Source organism: Thrips palmi, unplaced genomic scaffold (assembly GCF_012932325.1).
Source record: "Thrips palmi isolate BJ-2018 unplaced genomic scaffold, TpBJ-2018v1 HiC_scaffold_17, whole genome shotgun sequence".
Taxonomy (NCBI): Eukaryota; Metazoa; Arthropoda; class Insecta; order Thysanoptera; family Thripidae; genus Thrips; species Thrips palmi.
In genome coordinates, this window is record NW_023144626.1 from 8,640,386 (window position 1) to 8,662,180 (window position 21,795).

At 43.3% G+C, this 21,795-nt stretch overlaps 6 protein-coding genes across 14 annotated transcripts; 4 read left to right on the forward strand and 2 right to left on the reverse strand.

Moving 5' to 3' along the window:
• The first annotated feature begins 283 nt into the window (after nt 1-283).
• On the forward strand, nt 284-1,520 carry LOC117643469 (ADP-ribosylation factor-like protein 2). The gene is made up of 5 exons (XM_034382395.1): nt 284-455; nt 582-692; nt 764-926; nt 1,015-1,095; nt 1,179-1,520. The coding sequence occupies exons 1-5, from the start codon at nt 391-393 to the stop codon at nt 1,311-1,313; spliced, it is 555 nt and encodes a 184-aa protein (XP_034238286.1). The 5' UTR covers nt 284-390; the 3' UTR covers nt 1,314-1,520.
• LOC117643466 (protein NLRC3-like) lies at nt 1,451-6,463 on the reverse strand. Of its 6 annotated transcripts, XM_034382388.1 has the most exons (9): nt 5,585-5,929; nt 5,336-5,509; nt 3,668-3,768; nt 3,469-3,590; nt 2,817-3,110; nt 2,563-2,722; nt 2,304-2,457; nt 1,857-2,207; nt 1,451-1,781 (listed from the first exon to the last, which is right to left on the reverse strand). In XM_034382388.1, exons 2-9 carry the CDS (start codon nt 5,338-5,340, stop codon nt 1,505-1,507), a joined length of 1,464 nt encoding a protein of 487 aa, XP_034238279.1. In that variant the 5' UTR covers nt 5,341-5,509; nt 5,585-5,929; the 3' UTR covers nt 1,451-1,504. The 6 variants fall into 6 exon arrangements, with proteins under 6 accessions (XP_034238279.1, XP_034238278.1, XP_034238277.1 ...); XM_034382387.1 differs by having other exon boundaries at nt 5,336-5,929; XM_034382386.1 differs by lacking the exons at nt 5,336-5,509; nt 5,585-5,929 and having other exon boundaries at nt 3,668-3,863.
• LOC117643468 (egl nine homolog 1) lies at nt 6,403-9,823 on the forward strand. 2 transcript variants are annotated; one of them, XM_034382394.1, is made up of 6 exons: nt 6,403-6,786; nt 7,867-8,358; nt 8,484-8,603; nt 8,675-8,814; nt 8,942-9,012; nt 9,131-9,823. In XM_034382394.1, the coding sequence occupies exons 1-6, from the start codon at nt 6,721-6,723 to the stop codon at nt 9,190-9,192; spliced, it is 951 nt and encodes a 316-aa protein (XP_034238285.1). In that variant the 5' UTR covers nt 6,403-6,720; the 3' UTR covers nt 9,193-9,823. The 2 variants fall into 2 exon arrangements, with proteins under 2 accessions (XP_034238285.1, XP_034238283.1); XM_034382392.1 differs by lacking the exon at nt 6,403-6,786 and having other exon boundaries at nt 7,360-8,358.
• Nucleotides 9,824-12,129: 2,306 nt separating this feature from the next.
• On the forward strand, nt 12,130-15,726 carry LOC117643287 (oocyte zinc finger protein XlCOF6-like). 3 transcript variants are annotated; one of them, XM_034382091.1, is made up of 3 exons: nt 12,130-12,269; nt 12,632-13,354; nt 13,435-15,726. In XM_034382091.1, exons 2-3 carry the CDS (start codon nt 12,646-12,648, stop codon nt 14,367-14,369), a joined length of 1,644 nt encoding a protein of 547 aa, XP_034237982.1. In that variant the 5' UTR covers nt 12,130-12,269; nt 12,632-12,645; the 3' UTR covers nt 14,370-15,726. The 3 variants fall into 3 exon arrangements, with proteins under 3 accessions (XP_034237982.1, XP_034237984.1, XP_034237983.1); XM_034382093.1 differs by lacking the exon at nt 12,130-12,269 and adding an exon at nt 12,356-12,510; XM_034382092.1 differs by lacking the exon at nt 12,130-12,269 and adding an exon at nt 12,368-12,557.
• Nucleotides 15,727-15,853: 127 nt separating this feature from the next.
• Nucleotides 15,854-19,570, forward strand: LOC117643283 (exocyst complex component 3). Its single transcript, XM_034382078.1, has 12 exons — nt 15,854-16,200; nt 16,302-16,450; nt 16,535-16,730; nt 16,815-17,069; nt 17,156-17,308; nt 17,489-17,614; nt 17,688-17,870; nt 17,959-18,134; nt 18,230-18,500; nt 18,571-18,717; nt 18,950-19,147; nt 19,233-19,570. The coding sequence occupies exons 1-12, from the start codon at nt 16,117-16,119 to the stop codon at nt 19,512-19,514; spliced, it is 2,220 nt and encodes a 739-aa protein (XP_034237969.1). The 5' UTR covers nt 15,854-16,116; the 3' UTR covers nt 19,515-19,570.
• Nucleotides 19,571-19,769: 199 nt separating this feature from the next.
• LOC117643294 (dnaJ-like protein 60) lies at nt 19,770-21,578 on the reverse strand. Its single transcript, XM_034382104.1, has 5 exons — nt 21,292-21,578; nt 21,104-21,200; nt 20,794-21,023; nt 20,611-20,721; nt 19,770-20,250 (listed from the first exon to the last, which is right to left on the reverse strand). The coding sequence occupies exons 1-5, from the start codon at nt 21,375-21,377 to the stop codon at nt 19,938-19,940; spliced, it is 837 nt and encodes a 278-aa protein (XP_034237995.1). The 5' UTR covers nt 21,378-21,578; the 3' UTR covers nt 19,770-19,937.
• Between the last annotated feature and the right edge of the window lie 217 nt (nt 21,579-21,795).

A 21,795-nucleotide genomic window follows, 5' to 3' on the forward strand; every position in this document is an offset into this window, starting at 1 on the left:
CTACATCGTAAACAGCTGCTCAGAACGTTCCGTTATCACTTCCGGCAGCGAAAGCACATCGATCTCTATTTTCATGACGTCACGCAACAAACATTAAAGATTCGAGATTCGAGTGCAATAAAAACTGTTAGGGAATCAAAGGCATATGTTTTACGGTTTACATTTAAAGCGAATCATCAAGAATGAGCCTCGACCTCATCTCTGCCGTTGGCAGACATTCCCCTTTCGTGTTCCCTTTTCCGGTTCCCTCCCCCTCCCCCTTTCATATTTCCTGCCCCCGCCCCCTCCGCCCCGCCCCTTTCTCGGCGAACCTAACCTTACTTTAACCACAACAAACAAACAACATTCCACACCTGTACCTTAAGTCATCAATAGTTAATCACTCTCGGCATGGGTCTGCTTACTGTTCTCAAGAAGTTGAAGGAGAAGGAGAAAGAAATGCGTCTCTTAATGTTGTATCCTTAAAATACTTTAAATGTCTGCCTGTTCTGTAGTAGTGAAAGCCTGCTTTGTTAGAATTTCAACCCTTTCATCTTGAGTGTGTCTTGCCTTCTGTAGGATTCCTTAACTCAGCTTTTCAGAGGATTAGATAACGCTGGTAAAACCACAATTCTGAAGAGGTTCAATGGTGAAGACATTGATACTATTTCACCTACCTTAGGATTCAACATTAAAACTCTGGAGCATCGAGGGTATGGAAGAAATTTCCTTTACTGTTGAAGCTGCATTCATGACTTCAATTTATTTCATTGTTCTTTTATAGATATAAACTGAATGTATGGGATGTGGGAGGTCAGAAGTCCTTAAGGTCTTACTGGCGCAATTATTTCGAGTGCACTGATGGCCTTATTTGGGTCGTGGATAGCGCTGACAAACGTCGTCTTCTTGATTGCCGGAAGGAATTACACCAACTCCTAGAAGAAGAGGTTAGCCTATATTGTGTATATTGTGTGTACTTTTGCCCTTTAGCTCATTTCCTCAATTATTGTTCTCATTACATGTATGATTTCACAGAGGCTTTCTGGGGCAACATTGCTAGTTTTTGCAAACAAACAAGACTTAGCTGGTGCCTTATCATTTGAAGAAATTCGAGATGTAAGTGATTGTTTATTGAGTCAAAATTGTACTCTTGAATGTTCTTTTTCGAGTTTGTAATGTCTTCATTATAATTATTGCAGGTTTTAGATCTATCTAGTATCAAAACTCATCATTGGCAGATCATTGGATGCAGTGCAGTCACAGGTTCAAGTTTGCTGGAAGGCATCAACTGGCTTATTGATGACATTTCTGCTCGAATATTCTCCCTTGAATAATCAATCAAAATGTGTATCTATATCTGTGTGTATCCTACTTACTAAGAAATCATCTCCAAAATGTGATATCCTATTTTAGTTAAGTTTTTTTTTTTTTTAATTATTACAGATCCACTTTTAACAATAAGACATTTTTCACATTTAATCTAATTTATTATTACAAGAGTAAAATGTAAAATTTTAGTACATTTCTACTTTGTTTTCTTGGATTTCTTTTTCTTCTTTTTCCCTTTCCTCTTTTTCTTTTTCAGAACTGGGGGTGGTAGTACTGTGTCTGGGAATAATTTCATGTAGCACTCAAGCATTGAGGTCACATCCACCCATGATTTCTTTGCTTTGAATTCCTCATAAAGTGCTCGAAGCAGTTCTTCACGAATTTTGATTTTTTTCTTTTTCATGGCTGCCTCAGTGAACTGTTCTGGTAACATAGTTTCAATGCCATTTTCAGCCAGCTGGAGTAATAAGTGCCTGCAAGAAGAATTATAATTTAGCAGATGTTATTGTTGGAAGTTATTTGTGATCTCAGTTTAGCTCAATACTTACCCAAAGTCCTTCTTCCTCTTTTTTCTTTTAGGCTTGAAACCCTCAAAACGTGCCCTTTTAAGCATCATTTCCTTAAGATTTGGTCCCTTGATTTCATAATCACTTAATGTCCCTTCAATAGTTATTTCCATTCCCCGTGACTCTTCAAGCCGTTTCTGAACTTTGATGAAGTCAGTATGAACTCGAATACCATCAAGGTCCAATGTCTGCAAAGTGCTAGACGCTTGTGCAGCATGTAAGAGATTTAGAGCATTATGGGGCTCCATGGGGTTGAATCCTATTTTGAGGTGCTGCAATGTTTTGCTCTTGGCAACACCAACTTTAATTGTATCAATTGCTGGACCTGGAAATCTTGTTTAAAAAAACAAAGAACAAAAGGTCAGTCCTTTCTATACTAAATAGGTATTTATATGAATAAGTATCTTCAAAACTGCTTTCCATTGCCACCTGTTATTGTTTAGGAAGAGTTGTTGAACCGCGCTTCTGACAAGGAATACTCTGAGAGGCACTGCCGCTGGCACATTGAGTGCGTTCCAAGCCAGGTCGAGCACTTGGATGGGCTTCTCCCGCTTCTGGATCACTCTGAGCAGAGTCTGTAGACCTGTCACGAAGCAGTGCGTGTCACTGAACTGACTACTGTCCAAACTTAGAGAAAGTAGGCAAACGTGCGGCTGCTCAATGGGTTGGAGGAGGCCCGACGTCTCACCCTTGGCCGTGTCCTCGTAGAGGTTGTTGCCCGCCAGGCGCAGCACCTCGATCGTCTGGTTCTCCTGCAGCGCCTTGGCCAGGGACGAGGCCGCCACCGCGCCCAGGTGGTTGTTGCTCAAGTCCAGGATCTGCAGCTTGTCGTTGACCGCCAGCGCTTCCTGCAGCCCGCGCGGCACGCCCGGGCACGCCGCACCGACCACGTGAGATGCTGAGATGGGCCCCCAGACTCCAAACAGGTCAAACACCACGCACCTGGAGCGAGAGGACGCCGTCGTCGCCGAGGTGGTTGTCGGCCAGGACGAGGGTCTGCAGCGTGTGGTTGAGCTCCACGCCCTCGGCCAGCATAACGGCGGCGCGCGGGTTCAAGTTGCAGCCCTTCATGATGAGGTGCTGCAGCGCGATGTTCTCCCGCAACAGCAGCTCCGCCATGTAGTACGCCGCCTCGGGGCTCATCCAGTTCCCCGTGAGGTCGAGCGTGTGCACCGTGGGGTTGTACATGAGGGCCTGCGCGATGGCGCGCAGAGTCCGGGACCGCACGCCATAGAACTGTAACCACACTCTGGTGACGGTTTGGCCACGCCACGCATCACAGAGCCACCTGTTCGCAGACACATGGAACGGGCGGCCTGGCATTTATTGACATGACCGGTCTGATAGCAACGACCACGACAGTAACACGGAGCGAAGCGCGAGCGGAACACTCGCCCGGGGGAAGTCCCTCCCGCGCGAAAACTGGCGCGCGCTCGGATCAAGGCCCCCCCCCCCCTCCCTTTTCCCGCGAACACTTCGCCCCGGGGAAGTCCCTCTCGCCACGCGAGCTGTCAAGGAACGGGCGTAATACGCTCGCCTGAGCGCCTCCCTCCCCTCTCCCCCCGCCTCACACCTGCGTCACACCGGGACAAACCTTGAGGTCGACGACCCCCTCGTTGAGCTGACGCAGAAACCGGTGGATGGGCGTGAGCTTCATGGAGCGGCACAGCTCTTTGTACGCCGAGAGCCCCGTCTCGTCGAACTTGGGCGGCGGGACTGCGGGGGCGAGCCGACTTTATCATTTTACCTTTTGCACCAGAAATCTCCTTGCCCCTTCGCACCGACTCACGAACCTCGCAGGTTGAAGGCGCCCTCCAGGCCCGGGTCGCTCAGCACCAGGAAGCCGCACTCGTCGACCGCCACCACGGCGTCCTCCTCGGCCCCTGCAGCACTGCTGCACGCCGCGTGTTTAGGCAGCGAGCAAGTCATTTCGTACTTCAGCTACACACTCCAAGTTGTCGAAGCGGTTTGCTCAAATCGAGTGAAAGTTTACACTTATGAACAACATCGTGAAGTGGAGTCCCCCCGCCCCTTTCCCCCTCTTTTTTCGGGCCTGGAGTGCGTAGAGACGCCGCGCTGCTCGTCCGCCGTGTGGCCGCGCAGCGCACGCAGCGCGAGGTAGCTGCCCCGCGACACGTACGCCCCGTCCCGCCGTGCGTGCTGCATGCGTGCTGGGCGCAGCGGTGCAGCTGGGCGTTGGGCGGGGTGGCGGCCCGCGTGCTCGTGTTGCTGCTTTGCGGTGCAGGCTGCGCGTAGTGCGTCGCGCCCCGACCTACCTCCATCCCACCAAAGCCGCACGCATCGGTTAGGCGATCAGATGGATCAGATTTGGCGCGCAGTCTCGTCGCTCGCCAGTGAGTGAGTCACGGCGGTGCGTTCTGTGTTTGACTGTTGACGCGACACTCAGGACAGTCCGCCGGAGCTGGCTTTGTGTGCGCCTGGCCTAGGGCCTGGCCCTTAGACTCCCTTTGTCTTTGCCCTGCTGGCTCGGACTGGCGCCAGGGAAGTCCGGCTCTGCTTCACTCGCTTCACAGCTACACTTCGCCTTCGCACACACACAGACCTCTGCTCGAACACTGCCCCACTTCCCCCGTCTTCCTCCTCGGCCTCCTCTTCCCCCTCGTCCTCCTCGTCCCCCTCGTGGCCGTCGCCATCGCCGTCCTCCGGCGTGATGGCGCCGTAGGGAAGTCCCTCTTCGACGTAGTCCAGGCCCGGAGGCAGGTCCTCGACCTGCGCCGGAACGAGGCCATCTCGACATAGGGGCACGTGACCAGCAGACACAAAGCATTGTCCCGTGGTATTCCCTCCCCCTCTCCCTATCGAACGACGCGGGAAGCGCGGCGTCGATGTCGCGAAGTGCCGAGCTGTCACCTCTGATTCCCCCTCTTCTGCGGCATGCTCCGCCTGCTCCGTCTCGCCCAGGCACTCGATGAGGTTGTCGTAGAACACCGACAGGGACGAGCCCGGGTACGTGGGGATGGGCTGGGCCTGCGGGCAGGGCGAGGACGAGGGCGTGTGGCGCCTTAAGGTGGCGCGTGGCTTGTCAGGCCGTCGGCCGGCCATCGGTCATCGACGAGCACTGGGTACGTCCATGTGAGTCATTTGAATACGTGACAGTCGGACGTGTTTGGCTGTCTTTGTTTTCTTGCGCTCAATGACCCGTAGCAGGTACCCGCGCCTGCGAAGGGTCCGTAAGGCTGTAGGTTGGCAAAGTGTGTGGCAATTTCTACCCCCAAGGATGCGGCAGGCTGATTCCGAATTCTCGTTTCGTCGCTCTGCTTCTGACCTACTGTACTCCTGGGGTGTGAGAGAGACCACTGTTCGGAATCAGCCTGGTGGCGCTGTGTACCTACATTGGCACGTGCCGCCATCCGTGAGTTCCGATACGCACAGCGGCACAGCCCACGAGACACAATAGTAGACCGCTTATCTGGAGGTGGCTCGGGTGGGGGAGGACTCACCTCATACTCTTCCAGTGCCCAATCCATGTTCGGTAGTTGTTTTCATCAATTGAAGAGAAATTTGGCAAGGGGCGGCGAATGTCTTTCCCACGCTTTCGCTCTGTCTGGGTGTGGATGCTTCGTAAATTTTGTCTCTTTTCCTCGTTGAAGTGTGCTTGTCATTTTCTTTTGAGTCTGCGGTTACACAGTCAGACAGTTAATTTCGCTAATTTGGAATTTCAAGAGGGGGACATTCCGGTGGTGCCGCACCGGGTGCCATTGTTGGTGGCTCTACTGGCGGCATGCTGGCAGCAACCACCGGCGGTCGGTGACGACCAGTGACGACGAGGGCGACGAGTCCGCGGTCTGGGTTTGACTCCACTATTAGATAGTTTGTGGGGCTCCATGACCGGTGTGGCCTCCGTGGCCTTCCCCTGGCCTCGCCAGTGCCTTGCCTGGCCAGCCTGGCTCAGGCAGGGCCGCGCTTGACCTCTCAGTGGCGTAGCACCGTCAAGGCAGTTCATGAACCCATCCCAGCGGGGAAGGTTACACTAGAAGCAGGTCACGAGATGGGCTAAAATCGGTCACGTGGTTTGAGAACTTCCCCCTCTCTTGTGGGACTCGTCACACAGCCGCGCACGGTCCTTGGCCCGGATGCGGTCCTCGGCGTCGTCCGCCACCGACGGCGTCGCCGCAGCCCGCAGGGCCCGCAGCCGGCCATGGATCCGTGCGCCGCTATGCCGCTGTGCCGTCGGTCACGTATGCACTGAGTTTCCGCGCCCATGCCTGGCCGTGCGCCGTGCCTGGCCATGCCGCTATCGGACGCCGTGCTGCGCCATGCCACAATGCGGCCGCGCCGCCATGGTCCGCGGCGAGTAAGCGCGGCCGGCCACGCCAGAGACACTAGCGGATAAGGCGTCCGAGGCTACTCTGCCGCGACTGTCGCCGCCCCACTGCTGCTCCGCCCGCCTTGCCCGCCCACCCCTCACTACTCACTCACGGTGCGAACGGTGCGGCGCGAGCCCCTTTTCAAGCGCCTCGTCTGCATGGAGGTCTGTCCGTCCACAGTCTACCACACTCCACACTGTCCCTCGGCACGTCGACCAAGGCACATCGACGGCGATCGACGGAGCATCGGGGCAGGATCCGCGAGACTCAAGTCGTCGACTATCACCGAGTGACGTACCGACTGTACCGACGAGCCCAGACAGGACCAAGGAGCTCAGCTGTGCCTACGAACTTGAGCGTCTTCAGTGCTCACAGGGCTCACCACGCCGAGTCCTTGGCGAGAAGGAAAACCTGAGCGTCGGCGATAACTGTGATGAAACGCAGGAGAATCATTATGTTATAGGAAGACGCGCGAATTCGGTCGCTGAAACATAACAAGGAAAGGATAAGCAGCAGCGATGTTGGCTGTGAAGGGGGTTGCTTCCCCGCTAGTCGGAGCGCAACCGACCTGCAGGATTTATCAGGTAAGAAGGTGCATTTCAAACTCTGTCAGTTGGTGCAGTTCAGACGAGCATTTTTACCTACATGCAGTAGTCTCGTCAAATGCAACCTGTGGTGCAGTGGTGTTGTTTGGTGGGACGCATGCTTGCGAAAATGCACAACTGAACTGAATCACTTTTCAGCACACCTTGACCCCTACTCCTCGCATCGCACTAGTATCGCAATAAGGCCAGTTTTCATTTAAAAACTTGAGCTCTCTTCAGTTCTAACACTAGTTTCAACTTCGAGTGCCTTAAGTGTGGGTGGCTGTACAGAGTCGTTTGAATATGAAGCGCGAAATACTGTGCCATCAGACAGTGCTTTTCGGGCAGGCTGTGGCTCGTGACCTCGCTAGTCAAAGGTCATTTGTTTAAGAACTAAGTGTAGTGAACGTGCACGTAAGCCCCTGACGTGGGCTTTTGTTTAAACGACTGGAACTGGAAGGATGAGATGGGAACATTCTTTGCGTAGAGCTGGTTTTTGGTGCCCTCTAAGAGTATCCTGCGTCATGCAGACATTGTTATCGTCTTGACTCTAGCTGTTCTCCCTCCCTCCTCTTCATTCCCTCCCCCCCCCCCTCAGCAAATCGCAGGCCGAATGCCAAAGATGTTCGTTCCGACCAGTTCCAAGTTTTCTAGGAAAAAATGAATACCGCAGCATGTTGTGATTTTTGTGGAGCTGCTAATAATCTCTTGCGCTGTGCTAGATGTAAACTTGTGTACTACTGTTCGAAAGACCATCAGTTAAAACACTGGAAAAAACACAAAGTGGTGTGCAAGGAACACATCGCCGATGACAGACTTGACAAGGACATCAGTTCATCTGACCCAACAAGCTGTGCCGCTAGTCAAAGTGTTGGATCTGAAAGTGGAGCTCTAGTTAAATCTAAACAAACTGTTACCAGTGATGCGGAAACACTGAAATGGGCGCAGGAGTGGGGAGCTCAGGGTGCTAGCACCATAACCTATGAGGGCAGTTCAGAGAGTGAAATTCTGAACGCCCGAACCGAGACCCTTAGTCCTGCTCTGGAGTACAGTGATGCAGATCTTGACATGTCTTTGCAGAAGCCAACTCTGTACCCACCCGGCCACGGCTTTGGGCTCAAAGACTTTTCCGAGATAAGCCTGGCTGGTGACAGACCATTTCCGCCTTTCCTTCACCGAAGTAAAAGAGATGAAGAGGGTATCATTGAAGAGCCATGTGGAGAGCAGGAAGTGATTGATGAGATGTGCAGGATTGTCATTAGAGACATGGACCAGTTTGGTGTTTGTGTGGTAGATAATTTCCTTGGGTACAAGCGAGGAATGTCTGTGCTCCAAGAAGTCACTGGAATGTACACAAAGGGTGTCTTCAAAGATGGTCAACTAGTCAGCAAAAAGGTCAAAAATGATCTTAAAACTATTAGAGGTGATCAGATTACTTGGATTGATGGCAAAGATGAATCATGCAAGAATATAGGTCTGTTAATTAGCCAAGTAGATGCTATCATATTACGTGCAAACAAAATGGCTAATAATGGAAAAATAGGAAACTACACTATCAATGGGAGGACTAAGGTAAAATTTACTGAATTCAAAAATACTCTCTTCTTTTTCTTAATGGGGATCTGTTGTTCATATTAGTTCCTTGTTCATTACAAAACTGCCTGTCTGAATTCCCTATCTTGTTTTCTCTGCTGCAGGCAATGGTGGCATGTTATCCTGGCCATGGAACTCACTATGTTAAACATGTTGACAATCCCAATAAAGATGGACGCTGCATCACAGCTATTTACTACCTGAATAGAGATTGGAATATTCAGGTATTAATTGTTAATAGTGGTGTTTCCTTAAGTATGAACCCTGAATTGCTAATTAACTTTTGACCTTACAGCAAAATGGTGGATTATTGCGCATATTTCCTGAGGGCTGGCAAGACAAAGTGGCAGATATTGAGCCCTTCTTCGATCGAATTCTCTTCTTCTGGTCAGATCGACGAAACCCACATGAAGTGCAGCCAGCTTTTAAGACGAGGTACATTAGAATTTTTGAACTTACAGTTAAATGAATTGTACATGAACCCCTATCTAACAATATTCAAATCAGCACAAAACTACAATGTGCATAGCATTTAAAATTTTTGAATGGTTTTTTGTTGCAGATATGCCATTACTCTATGGTACTTTGATGCCTCAGAAAGACAAGAAGCCTGTAGAAGACACAAAACTGAAAGTATGCAAATCCTTGTTTAGTATGGAGAAGTTGTTACTCCAAAAACATAAGAAGCAACAACATTAATACTAAAATTGGGACAAATTTTTTAATGTGAGGTTTTTCTTTTCTTTTCCAGTGGAGGCCCAAGCATCTGAGTCAAATAATATAGTGAACAAAACTTCTTCTGGAGAAAGTTGACCACATTTCTGTGTTGACTTTTCATTTGAGATTCTTTGTTTTGTTTTGACTGTTGTAACTGTCAGGCTTGTTACCAATTATGTTGAGGACTCAGTTGCGTAGTGCAGCTCAACATTGGTAATTTTGAACATGTTCCATTTCCTTAAGGACTTTGATTTGTTTAAGAGAGTACCTTCATTCCTTCTCCTCAAAATGTTCCCATGCTTTGCTTTATTTCTGCAGTGCACCATGTGTCTTGAGCATCTTACTGTGATTTCTATTTTAATTAAGTTATAGCTCTGTTCAAGAGTTGTTTCTTGTTTCTTTCTTGTTTGTCTAGTTCATCTTAATGCTATGGTTGTAATTATCAGTGGCAAAAGAATGGATCTGTGAGTGAGACTCAAAACTGATTGCCTCATAGACAGACTACATGCATGGTCTATTGTTAAAGCCCTGCCTTTTGCTACTGATGGTAACAGTCTAACCCTTACCTGTCTGTGACCCATCTAACGTGAAGTTTCTCAAATTCCATGTTATTTTCGTGCTTACAGCAACTTTCCCCCAAGGTTTTAAGTGGTTCATACTGTATTTACTACCCTGTATTTACAAAATTTCTTAAAAAAAAAACCATTAAATTTTTATGTGGCGTGTGCTTTTGCTAGTTCTTATGGTTTCATGTAGGAACAACATTATTAAATGCACTATATTTCTGATTTTGATCTTTGGTAGGAATGCACATTCTTCCTAATATATTTTATGTCGTAAAGCCACTTATGATGAGTTTATGTGTTTATAAACATATAGAATGAAGTTTTTCCAAACCTCACCAGAAATAACATGTTTTTTTGTTTTTTTTTTTTTACATCATCTCTTTGTGATTTAACTGCTGTCGCTACATAATGTAATTGTGCCTTTGGTCTTTCATTTATGAGCACTTAGATGCTCTAACTTTCATCATGACTCTTTCATCATTGAAAAATTACACAGTTGATGTAAGCTATTGAAAGAGGACAGTGGTGTGCGACGAACTCTTGGTCGTTTAATTGACTTATTAAATTGTCTTTTTAATCCATTGTAACTTTATCAGTTGCAGAATGAATGTCTCCTAAATTTTAGTGCTGCTGCTGATTAAGTTGAACTTGTATCACACTTTTGGTGTTTATAGACATAACATTGTATTTACTTGACCAAGTGCTTGCTTTATGCCTTTTTTACAGGATCAGCCATACACTCATGAAAATTGTGCATAAACTGTCATGGGCTACATCGAGGGGTCCTATTCAAAGAATCTTATCTGGGCGTTCCCCCCAAGACAATCTTATCTTAAACGCAAGCGAATTTCACACATTTTGACCATTTGTGACGGATACGAGAGTAAGCGGAATGTATTTCTACACGCACCTTTGGTTTCTTTGATCATTCATCTTCACATTTCAGTGAATTAAATCACAAATTATTTTGATTTGTATCTGTATCAAATGGTCAAACTGAGTGGAATTTGCCTGCGTTTAAGATAAGATTCTCTTGGGGGGAACGCGCAGATAAGATTCTTTGAATAGGACCCCTCGACATAATGGATTGTTTGAATCAACATAGTTATGAAAGATTTCCTCTAGTCCAGTATTATCATTGATGGTCGTTTTAGATAAATGGTTATATTTTTGTCTTGTACATCTTTAAGAGACTGAATAAGACCAGAGACGGATTTATTTTAAATTTAATTTTTTTAAAAAATAAATGTATTACACATTATTTTATTATTAGTTTTAGATTTGCTGGAGTATGCATCCTGCAGGAACTTCATTACTTTGCTTAACAAGTTGACTTCAATCATGAATGTTCAGATTTGAAACTTTCCGTTTTCTTTTGGCATCTCCTGAAAGGTCTTTCTCTTCTGTATCTGATGTTATGGGAATTGTAATGAAATGTTTTAAGAGTGTTTCAGCTTAGTGCACTGTAATATTTCAACCAGTATTTGCTATGAATCATCAAGTGTCAGGATAATCTTGTACTTTTTAAGTCACTGCTTCTTTAGAAATTCTGACAACGTAGTATTATAAACACTTAGCAATGTGTTTCACTGTTATTTTTGTTGTATCCTGAAACATACCTTGTGGTTATGTGATCATATCTTCTAAATGATTCTCATTACTTTGTTGGAAGCAGAGGATGCTTCCTCATTCAACTATAAACTTAGTATCATGCCAGTGAAGGGGATGCCAGTTCCACCAGTCAAATCTTTGTAGCTGAAGTTTCATCAATTGTTATACTGCGTTATTGTACTCTCTGCGGTATTTTCTTTAATGTGTGAAATATTTCTGCCTAGGAAACTGATCAGGTATCATACTATCTGTACCTTTCAAGCTTATTTGATGTTAAACAATACAATGAATAAAGCAACAGGACACTCAACATACAAATTTAACATTAATGCAGTAAAAATAAATTAGTAGCGCTGCCCATTTTTGTACCTCAAGATTTTGTGTTAACAAAATAGGAAGTGTTTTGAAGTTTCATTATGAAGGGCTGTGATTTATTGTGAGCTCTGTTTAGTTCAAAGTTGTTTGAAAATAATGCTAAACCAAGGATGTCAGGGTGTCGTATTGGATTAAAAGAGTCTTACCAGAAATCTTAGAGCATTTTTTTTTGGGTCATAGGTACTAATTGTACACTTCTCACGACTGTTACGTAACATATGATCTGTGTAAAGTATATTAATTGTGTAAAGGAACTCGAATTTGTATTAAAAGAATGTGTAGGTATGGATTGGATGCATTGTAAGTTCTGTACAATTTTAATGTGTTGCAATGAAGTTCATTTTTGTTGGAATAAATATGTTGTATAACAAATTACCTATTCTGGTATTTTATTTTCCTACCCAACTAAAAACGTTGTTATATTTGGGAGAACGATTGTTAGACAGAGGGGGTGGGTGGAGGGGTGTGTATGTATGAAAGAGAGAGAAGGAGAGAGAGCGAAAGAGAGAGAAGGAGAGAGAGAGAGAGAGAGAGCTCACGCGAAGCGATCAGTAAACATGTCGGCGTTGGGTATGTGCCGGGAGTTGTCTTTGGCCTTTACAAAATGACATTAGTTTGAAGGTAAGGCGGAATTAAGATATTCACAAGCCCTGGAGCTTTTTTACTTGTATGAAATTGTGAGCTTTTCTCTTGTCAGCGGCAACCGTTGCTGAGGCCACTTTCCTATCTTTTTAGGTTATGGCTCTATTGTTTTTTGTTTTGTTTGTTCCCTGTGGTATTTCTAAGTGACTTATTTTGCATCGAAGCATTACGTCTCTCTTTCTTAATTATCCTGAATTTGCTTAGCGTCATTTCCCGTAATGTAAGAAAGCATTATATGACACAATTTATGAAACAACTATTCTTTGTGTAGGTGGATAGTGCCTCTCTCTTCAGATCAACAGCAATATTGCATTCTTAAACATGTCTTGCTTTTTCCTCAGATATCGGAGTAATCATGCTGAATAATCCATGGATTGTGGGAGGAAACCCTATGAACCAAATGAACAACCATATTGATGGTTTGGGTGGTTCTGGTCATATGGTGGTTCAGACACAAAGTGTCAGTATAGCCTCCAGTGATGGCTCTGTCATTCATCAAACCAACACTTACGAGTCCTGGGTAACCATGTCTGGTCCACAGCCCATGAGTCTGGACATAGTGCCTAGTGCAGGGCCTGGACAAAATTTGTTCCAGTCACTTGACATGGGCCGCTCACCCATTATGACTTCAAGACCTGCTGACACATACTTGGCTGTGCCTATGACCACGGATATCCTGTCTGCTGCTGCTGCTTCTCCTGTAGCTGTCAATATGCAAACTCCTTATGTGTCTCACAACCATGTGGAACCTGTCGTTGCTTTGCCAGCCCAGATGGCTGTTGCAGAAACCCCTATGGTGGCAGCAGTTCAAAACCCTGCTGAAACTTTCATTGCTGTACCTGTGCCTGCACCTTGTGATCCATTAGTTGCTGTGCCTGCAGTTCAAAATTTGTACAACCCCATTATAGGGCCAACAGAGTCAACAGTACCCATTATTCAAACCTCATCAGTAACGCAAACACCTCAGACAAATACACCTTCTTGGTACCTTGTGGTCCAAGACATGCCAGAAGCAGTGCCCGGAGCCAATGGCATCTCAGGATCTCCTTCTGTTGTTCGCACAGGTATGTTAATTAATCTCTATCGAACTTGAAGCATCACTTTAATTGAAGTTTCCAGTTTTAATTTGAAAATTTTCTTGCAGATGATGATTTGTATTTGTGTATAAGGTGCAATTCAACATTTGAAAAGGCTTCCTGTATTAATTGGCACTTGCGAGAATGTAAAGGGGATGGTGTCAAGACAAGTACTTTACCTACGACTAATATTTTATCCTCAACTGCCACCAATGTAAAGATGATGCAGTGCTCACGTTGTGCAAGATTGTTCAATGTCTTCCATGAGCATTCAAGCCATTTTATATGCTCAGATTGTAGCACTAGTACTGTGCCATTTACAATTCATTTTGGAACACAGCCTCTTAAACAGTTCAAATGTTCAGAATGTTCTGAGTGTTTTCAGTTTGAGTCTGACTTGGATGACCACCTGACATCACACAGATCATCAGTGACCATTTGTGAGTTGCCTGATAATTACATTGAGGAAAATGGAAATGATGATGATAATGGATCAGTTATAATTGAACCTATGGTAGAATCTCCAGAGGATAATGAATCAGTGTCCTGTGGTAGTGAAAGTAGCAATGATGTTGATGCAGAGCAGAGTAGTTCCGAGACCTGTGGTGAGTGTGGTGATGCATTCAGCTGCCAAGATTCTCTCAGTGAGCATTTGAAATCTCATGGGGATATTCGATCATATGGTTGCACTAAATGTGGCATTATTTGTGTTGGACGGCACTCTTTAAACAGACACGTTTGGGCACATTCACGTGAGTCAGAGGAGAAGGAAATATCCCTCAGTTGTTTTGAAGAAGAGAAAGATGAAACCAAAGATGTAATAGTTACTCAGCCCTTTGGATGCACCGAATGTGGTATGCAGTTTTCTGATAGTAATGAACTGAAAGAACATTGTGTCAGTCACCTTCGTTTCAAACCATTCCTGTGTACCCAATGCGGAGAGAAGTTTGAAACAACAAGTACCCTGGAGAGACATTGGGAAGCTCATGCTTTGGAAGTATAATAAATTTATGTCACAGGGTTCTATCGTTTTCACTGTTATAGAAATTTCTGAGGTCTGTTTTTTTAAGGTCGCAGGTATTGAAACTTACCATTTGTATGATCTTCAATAGTTTTCCATCTATTAGGTTTTGTCCTCTTTGATAAGTAAGAGTAGCAAAACTTCCTATTGACTGAACTATGCTTAAGTTTTGCTGAATTTTCTTTTAGTGTATCTTGATTTAGTTTCCTTCATCAAGCAGTTTGCATATTTTATTAATTTTTTGACCTTGAGACGACTTTGCCAGTGGGAAATGAGGAATTGATCCTGACCAGGATAAAATTTGATTGTTTATTTTATGTTACAGTATAGCTACTTGATCATTGAAGGGGTTAGTAATAGAAAGAATAAATAAAAAAAGATCATGATGACCCTTACTTGCCTTATATGTTTGTTTGCCTTAGCAAATGAATATGGTTAAACAGTGTATGAGAAAGACTTGGGAACTGTTACTCTCAAAACTCAATAGTCATATGAATGTACTTGATGGATTTGTGACAGGGTTAGAACCATTATTTTAATGCATTCTCATCAGGAATTCTGTGATTTTTCCATATCCTCAACCGCCTGTCATAAATGTTATCATATTGTATTTTTCTTACTTATTTTTGTAATAAGATATTTTTTGATGTTTAGTGATGCCTAAAAGTGTGTAATTCTTAAGTGTGAAGCTGTGCACGAAATTCTGCTGTACTTTGAAAGCCGATCTGTTCTTAATTTTTCCAATGATAAGTGAGCAAATTTCCTTGTGTGTTGATCTTTTGGAGATAACTGTGGTGCTTGATATTGTCTGGGGAAGGTGTCATTGTTTTGTCGGTCTTGAGGACATCTTGTAAGAATTGAGCAAAAATAGAAGCACATTGGACCAAACACAAAGGATCATATTTGTTTATATTATGATGTGGTTTTTAGAATGGCTACAACTGATGCAAATATGGGTTATTTTTCTCGTGTAATGGTTGTGTGATAGAATTTGATATGTGTACATGATGAACCTTTCAAAAAAATTAAAAAAATTATTATGTTGATAGTTTTCAGTTTACTCTGGTATAGAGGAAAGCACCACTGTGATTTGCCAAGTGAATATGTAACTTGTTCAATTGGCTCTCAGAGTTGTTAACTTATTCATTGTTTGCAATAATTTCAGGTAGCTCTAGTCAACATTAACAAATTCATTATTTTCTCCAAGCCGCCACTAGTTGCTTTGATGGAATGCCAAATACACTTTAAATTTGGAGTAAAACATATGTGTTCTGAATTTTCTTAACTGTATGCAAAAATGGAAATTTCTTGAATTAAAGTGAGAGAAAGTACTTAAAAATCTGTATAACCATAGTACTTCATCCCTTATCTCCCTACCTTGACAAACAACACCGGTGCCTCGCTGGTGCTACGGGTACTTCCCCTTTCACATCATACGTCGTCTGCTTGTCGTGCGAATAATAAGAACAGTGGTGGGGTGGGTGTTTGGGCTGAATGTTGGTCAACATTCCCTTCGAACTTCGACAGCCAGTGACAGTAAATTTTCTCTTTTCTCTTCTCATTGTTAAATATCCTGGTTCAAATTATTCTGTGTACTCGGGTTGATAAGTCTGTCAAAAAGAAAGCTGGTTGAGAACCTCTGAAATTGGGATGTTATTTCGAAGTTAGGTTATGTTCACGAAATCAACGTAATTATACCAATTAATACTTTAAATTGTAACTGTCTGACATGGATAAGCTCGAAGCAGAGGCTCGAGCTACTGCTACTAAACATGTCATCAATATGCTCCAGCGCGCTGGGCAGTTGGAGAAAGTGAGTTTTGCAATTTGCTTCACTCCAGTTCTTGGAAACTTTCTGTAGATTCTTTGTGAGGTGCGGTTTCGTTCCTGTTTGAAATAATTAATTTATTTCAGGTGGAGCAGTATAAGAGACGGGTATCCAGGAAAAAAGCATCAGTTGAAGCCATGCTGAAAACAGCAATGCAAAGCCAGTTGGATGGCGTGCGAGTAGGACTGGATCAACTACAGGTTTCTTTGAGTGAAATTAAGGAAATTAAAGACAGGTACATACCAGTGGCGTTCATTACATTTAAATATTGAAGGTGGACCAGAAGTTATAAAATAATGTATCATTCAACAATTTTCAGCTTAAAAACAATGGATCAATTGTTTTGCGAAGTACCAGCTCTCTGTGAGAACCTGCAAGACGTCAGAGAGGAAAACAGTCGCCATTCGCAATACGTGACTGCAATGGAAAACTTGAAACATATATTTACTGTTCCAGAGTGTGTTGAAAAAACAAAGCAATGGATAAGTGAAGGCGACCTCCTTCATGCTAGACAGGTGAACCTTAGCTGCCTCCTTCTATTAATGAAATCCAGAATCACAATTTCAAATATTTTGCTTGTTCTAATTTTGCTTTTTCAGAGCTTGACAGATCTGGAGAATTCGAGGGATGATCTATTGTGGGAACTACACAAATCACCAAACCAATCTGCGGCAGACTGTGTTCTACTGAATGCTTACTTTGAAGATGTTGAAGAATTGAGCAGCCTGCTGGAGAAACAAGTTCGCATAGTCTTAGGGAGAACATTGAATACAGTCCGGAAAGAGCCCACAATTATTGTTACTGCCCTTCGTATCGTAGAATGGCAAGAAATGCAGGATGAATTTGCAGCTCAGGTGACACTACTATTCTTTTATTGTTTTCATTGCATTATACCCATGTTGATTTGGTAATTTAATGTACCATATATGCATCTGTCTAGCGTGAAAGACAGAGCGGTTTCAAACCACCTGGCCGACCAAAGCACTGGAGAAAAATGGCTATGGATGTTCTGGAGCGATCTGTAGCCCAGCGTATAGAAGGTACTCATGTTGATGAAAGGGATGAAAAGATGTGGCTTGTTCGATACTTAGAGGTTAGTACCCTTTTTCCTATTCAATCTAAAAAGTGAAAAAAACTGAAACAAATATTCTTGCATGAGAGAAGGGCGCCCTTCTCTCACTTTGTTGTTACTTTCCCCCTGAGAGATTTTTCTTCAGTGGTCAATAGTGCTTCCCACAACATTTATATTCCTGATCATCTTCCTTTTTTGCAGCTGACACGTTTACTCATTCTTGAGGATTTGCGGGTAGTTAAAACACTTTGTGAGCCATGCTTTCCTCCATCTTGGAATATTGTTGAGAAATATGTAGAAATGTATCACAACTGCCTCTCTGGACATGTAGGTGTTTCTTTGTGATAAGAGAAGTGTCATATATTATATTCTGTTTGATCTAATTATTTCTTTATGCCAGCTGGAAGAGTTGGTGCAAAGTGGCTTGGAGGGAAATGAGCTTGTCTCTATGTTGGCATGGACCACAAACACATATACTGGTCCTGACCTGATGCATCATCCTGAGCTATCCTTTGACACATCACATCTTGGACCATTATTGTGTGAAGCAACAGTAAATGCCCTGCAGGACAAGTATCTACAGGTACTTTTACTTTCTTTTTAGAATAATTTGTCAACTGTACTGATAACTTGAAGCATATGGCAAACATTTTTTTCCTGAACCGTTCTAGGTGATGGAAAATAACTACCAGGAATGGATGAGGAAGACCCTGGAAGCGGAGCAAGCTGATTGGAGAGCTGGTGTGGCTCCTGAAGGTGGTGAAACTGATGGTTTCTTTCACACATCTGCCCCTGTCATTATTTTCCAAATGATAGATCAAAATCTTGTTGTGACAAAGACAATCAGGTATGATGATATGAGTTTTGTTAACTCAGCAGTAATTCAAGTCATATGATTGTTTCTGGTTGTGCTAATACATTTTGTGGGTGTGCATTTGTTAGTCAGGAGCTGACGCACCGTGCCCTCCTGCTATCCATGGACCAAGTGACACAATATGGTCGCCTGTACAGATCTGCAATCATCACCTTCAAAAGTCGTCATTTTGAAGATCGCAGTCAAGTCCCTTTCTTTACTCATTACATGATAACTATTGTAAATAATTGCTCTAGATTTGTGGAGTTGGCAAAACAGCTGAAAGCTCAATATTGGCGGCCCGGTGTGCATGACAGGGACTCAGCTGTAAAACTTGAGTTGCTTTTGAGTACATTCCAAGTAAGTCTGTTTTTGGCTTGTAAAACAAGAAATTTTTCCTATTTAACTTCTTTTCTTGTCATTTTGATAGAATCTGAGGAATGAAGCAGCACAATTTTTACTGGAGGAGGCTTTCCTTGACTTGGATCTTCATTTCAAAGACATTGCTACCCCAAAATGGCTCAGCAGCTCCATCCCAGTGGACACAATTTGTGTAACTCTTGAGGATTATTTTCAGGTGAGAGGATTTGATTGTACCTAAGTCAATTGATGTTATTTTAGATGTTCCATGAAATTTAGTGGCTACTTTGAGATAACCAGTGGCAATCTTACTTTGGTGCCAGTTTTCCCATGCAATGATATGTAGATTGTTAACATTGTAACATTTCCTGAATTGATGCTGTACCATTTGCATTTTCCTAGATAATGTCAGGTATTGCTTGCAACACAAGTACTGGTTTTTTTTTCAGGATTATGTGCACCTTTGTGAGAAGAATTTTGAATTGGTTATAACTGAAGCTCAGAATCACGTTGCACGGCGGTACCTTACTGCCCTGCTGCAACGTAAGCTATCACTGAAGGAGCTGGATCAGAGACGAAAGTTAGCTCAGAAAGTTACCCATGAAGCAGATCAACTAAAAGCTCTTTTCTTACGGGTTGCTCCTAATGTGAGTTCATCAAAAGTCCTATCTTATCATCTGGAATGGTAACCCTGTTTTGGAAATAATTAATGGTATTTACTTTTGCAAGCAGATACTAGCAACAGATTCACCATTGGATGCAGTCAAGGCCTTGACTGAAGTTATTCGTTCAGAAGATGCAGAAATGTTATCTTTGGACTTGTTACTAGTGATTGAGAAGTACCCTGACTTAACAGAGGAACAACTGCGTCGTCTTTTATCTTTGAGAGGTGACATCACTCGCCAAGACATCGAAGACAAGCTCAAAGTAATGAAAGATAGTAATGAAAACCAAAGCAGAAACAAACGACTCTCAAGTCCTCCAAGTATTTTTTCACAGATAAAACTTTCATGAAAATGTGAATGTGATTTCCTTCTGAATTATATTATTATTGTTGACTATAAATAATATATCTGTTAGATTTCTCATTTCAACATAATCCCAGGACAATCTGGAAAACATGATTAATAATTTATCTTCACTCACACAACAGATTTTAAATGCTAAAACACTGTGATCCAAGAAGCAGGACAGAGGCCAAGGTGCACAGCAAGTGCTACCCACAAGGTCGAGTAGTACTGGAATGGCTGGTGAAACAATGGAAGTGTAGAACTGAGACGATGAGCTAATTTATTCACACATTTTACACTTTGAAAGGAAACAAAGACAAATCAAATCTGGGGAACAAACAAAACAACTATTTTCATGGACTCTCAATTCAAATTTGTTTGTAATATCAACCTATAATTGTTACCTAAATCCTAAATATTGAAGGAACTAGCTATCAATCTTTGAGCTTTCAGACACTGATGTGCTTGCTTTATCTGGAACTTGGACAGCATTAATAGATGATACTTCCACCTTCACATTTTGACCCTTAGAACGAGCACTTGGTAACTCCGGACGTATCAGATCAGGAACTAAGTGCATGGCAACCAGCCCATTAATTTCTTTAAAATACGCTGCTCTCAACTTTCCTATGTCATACTCTTCAGACCGTTTATCCATCTCTTGCTTAAGTGCATGGTATGAAGCAGTTGCTTTATGATGTCTTTCCATTTCTTCATTAAAATTGCGTCTATACAGCCACCTGATAGAAAAAAAAAAAATATAAATGACGTTTGACATTCCCTTCACTACCTAACTACAACAGCTACAAATAAATATTTGTTTCTCTGGGGTTCATTTACTGAAAATGCTTCGCATAGGGTGCAAATCAAAATGTACCTCAAGAGGAAAGCTGGATTTGAATGACAGTGGGGATTGGGAACAGGGCAAGGGACAGGTTCATTATGCCTGTCATCCTGCCTGCAGATAGTAATGTATCACTTATTACAAATTGTGAGTAATGGACGCACGGCATTAGAGCACATCAAATAAGGACGGTCATGACAAAGGATCCACATGAAATGTAATGCAAGTAGTTTTAGTTTTTAGTTTTAGAACTCACCTTAGAAATATATACTGGAGGAAGGCCCCAACTGTTGTGAACGCTAGAAGGAGAACAGTAACTTTGAAAGCTCCAACCTGTGCTGGTGGGTTGGGGTCTGTATGTCGTTGGCTACAGAAAAGAGAGTTCACATTGAAATTAGATGAGTTTATTTGGACTCCAAAAAGTATCAGAAAAGTATACCTTCTATAATAGAATTCTTTAAATTCATCACTAAAATGATCGTGATAATATCTAGAGTCGTCGTCTGTAGGTTCCATTGGTCTTCGGCCAGGCCTCGACTGATATGGCGATCTCAGACCAACATCATAGTCATGCCGTTTGGAGGGTGCGCTGAGAATGGAATACGCCTTCTGGAGTTCTACAAACCGGGCATGACTTTTAGGATCATTTTGGTTTGCATCAGGATGGTGCTAGACAAAGAAAAAAACAACAACACAGAAATCATTTCAATGCCTAATGAGCGTGACATTGAAGATGATATACAACTTACCTTTTTTGCAAGGTCAATGAATGAATCCCTAATTTCTTTTGGACTGCAGTCACTTTTTACATTTAACACATCGTAATAATTTTTTTCATGGGAAGTTCTGAAAAAAGACAATGAGATATTACAACCAGAGAAGAGTTGAAAACAGCACTCACAGCACTCTTTGAAAGAGCTGCTTTAGAGCCGCCTACCTTGAAGTGTGAAAGCCTTCAAAAGAAATGGGTCGAAAACTACGAACCAAATTTACTAAGACATTTTTCTTTGAGCTGAAATTCATCTCCAATTATAACTAGCAGCCGAACATACTGATTAAGTTTAGTTAGAAATCAATGACCAGTTCTTGATGTGTGACAGTTACAGACCCTTGCCACCTGTCATCGCCTATGTACTTTAAGTTTCACAATTAATCATAACAACACAAAATTTGTCCAAACCAACAACGTCAACCTTGACCATCATCACAGTCTTTTGTTATGTTGTTCTGCTGCTGTCAGGCTGGCAATGGGACCAACGTGGCCAAAAGAAATGGAAACCTCCCTATTTGTCCCTCGTCTTTTTGTCATGCACCCAAGACGCGTTAGCTATAGTTATTTTAACGACGCATCAACCTGTTTTTAAGGCTAGTTATTACCTGTAGGGTTTAGATGATTTATCAGGTGTGTTCACGGATCGGTGGTGTGGTACCATTTCAAGAA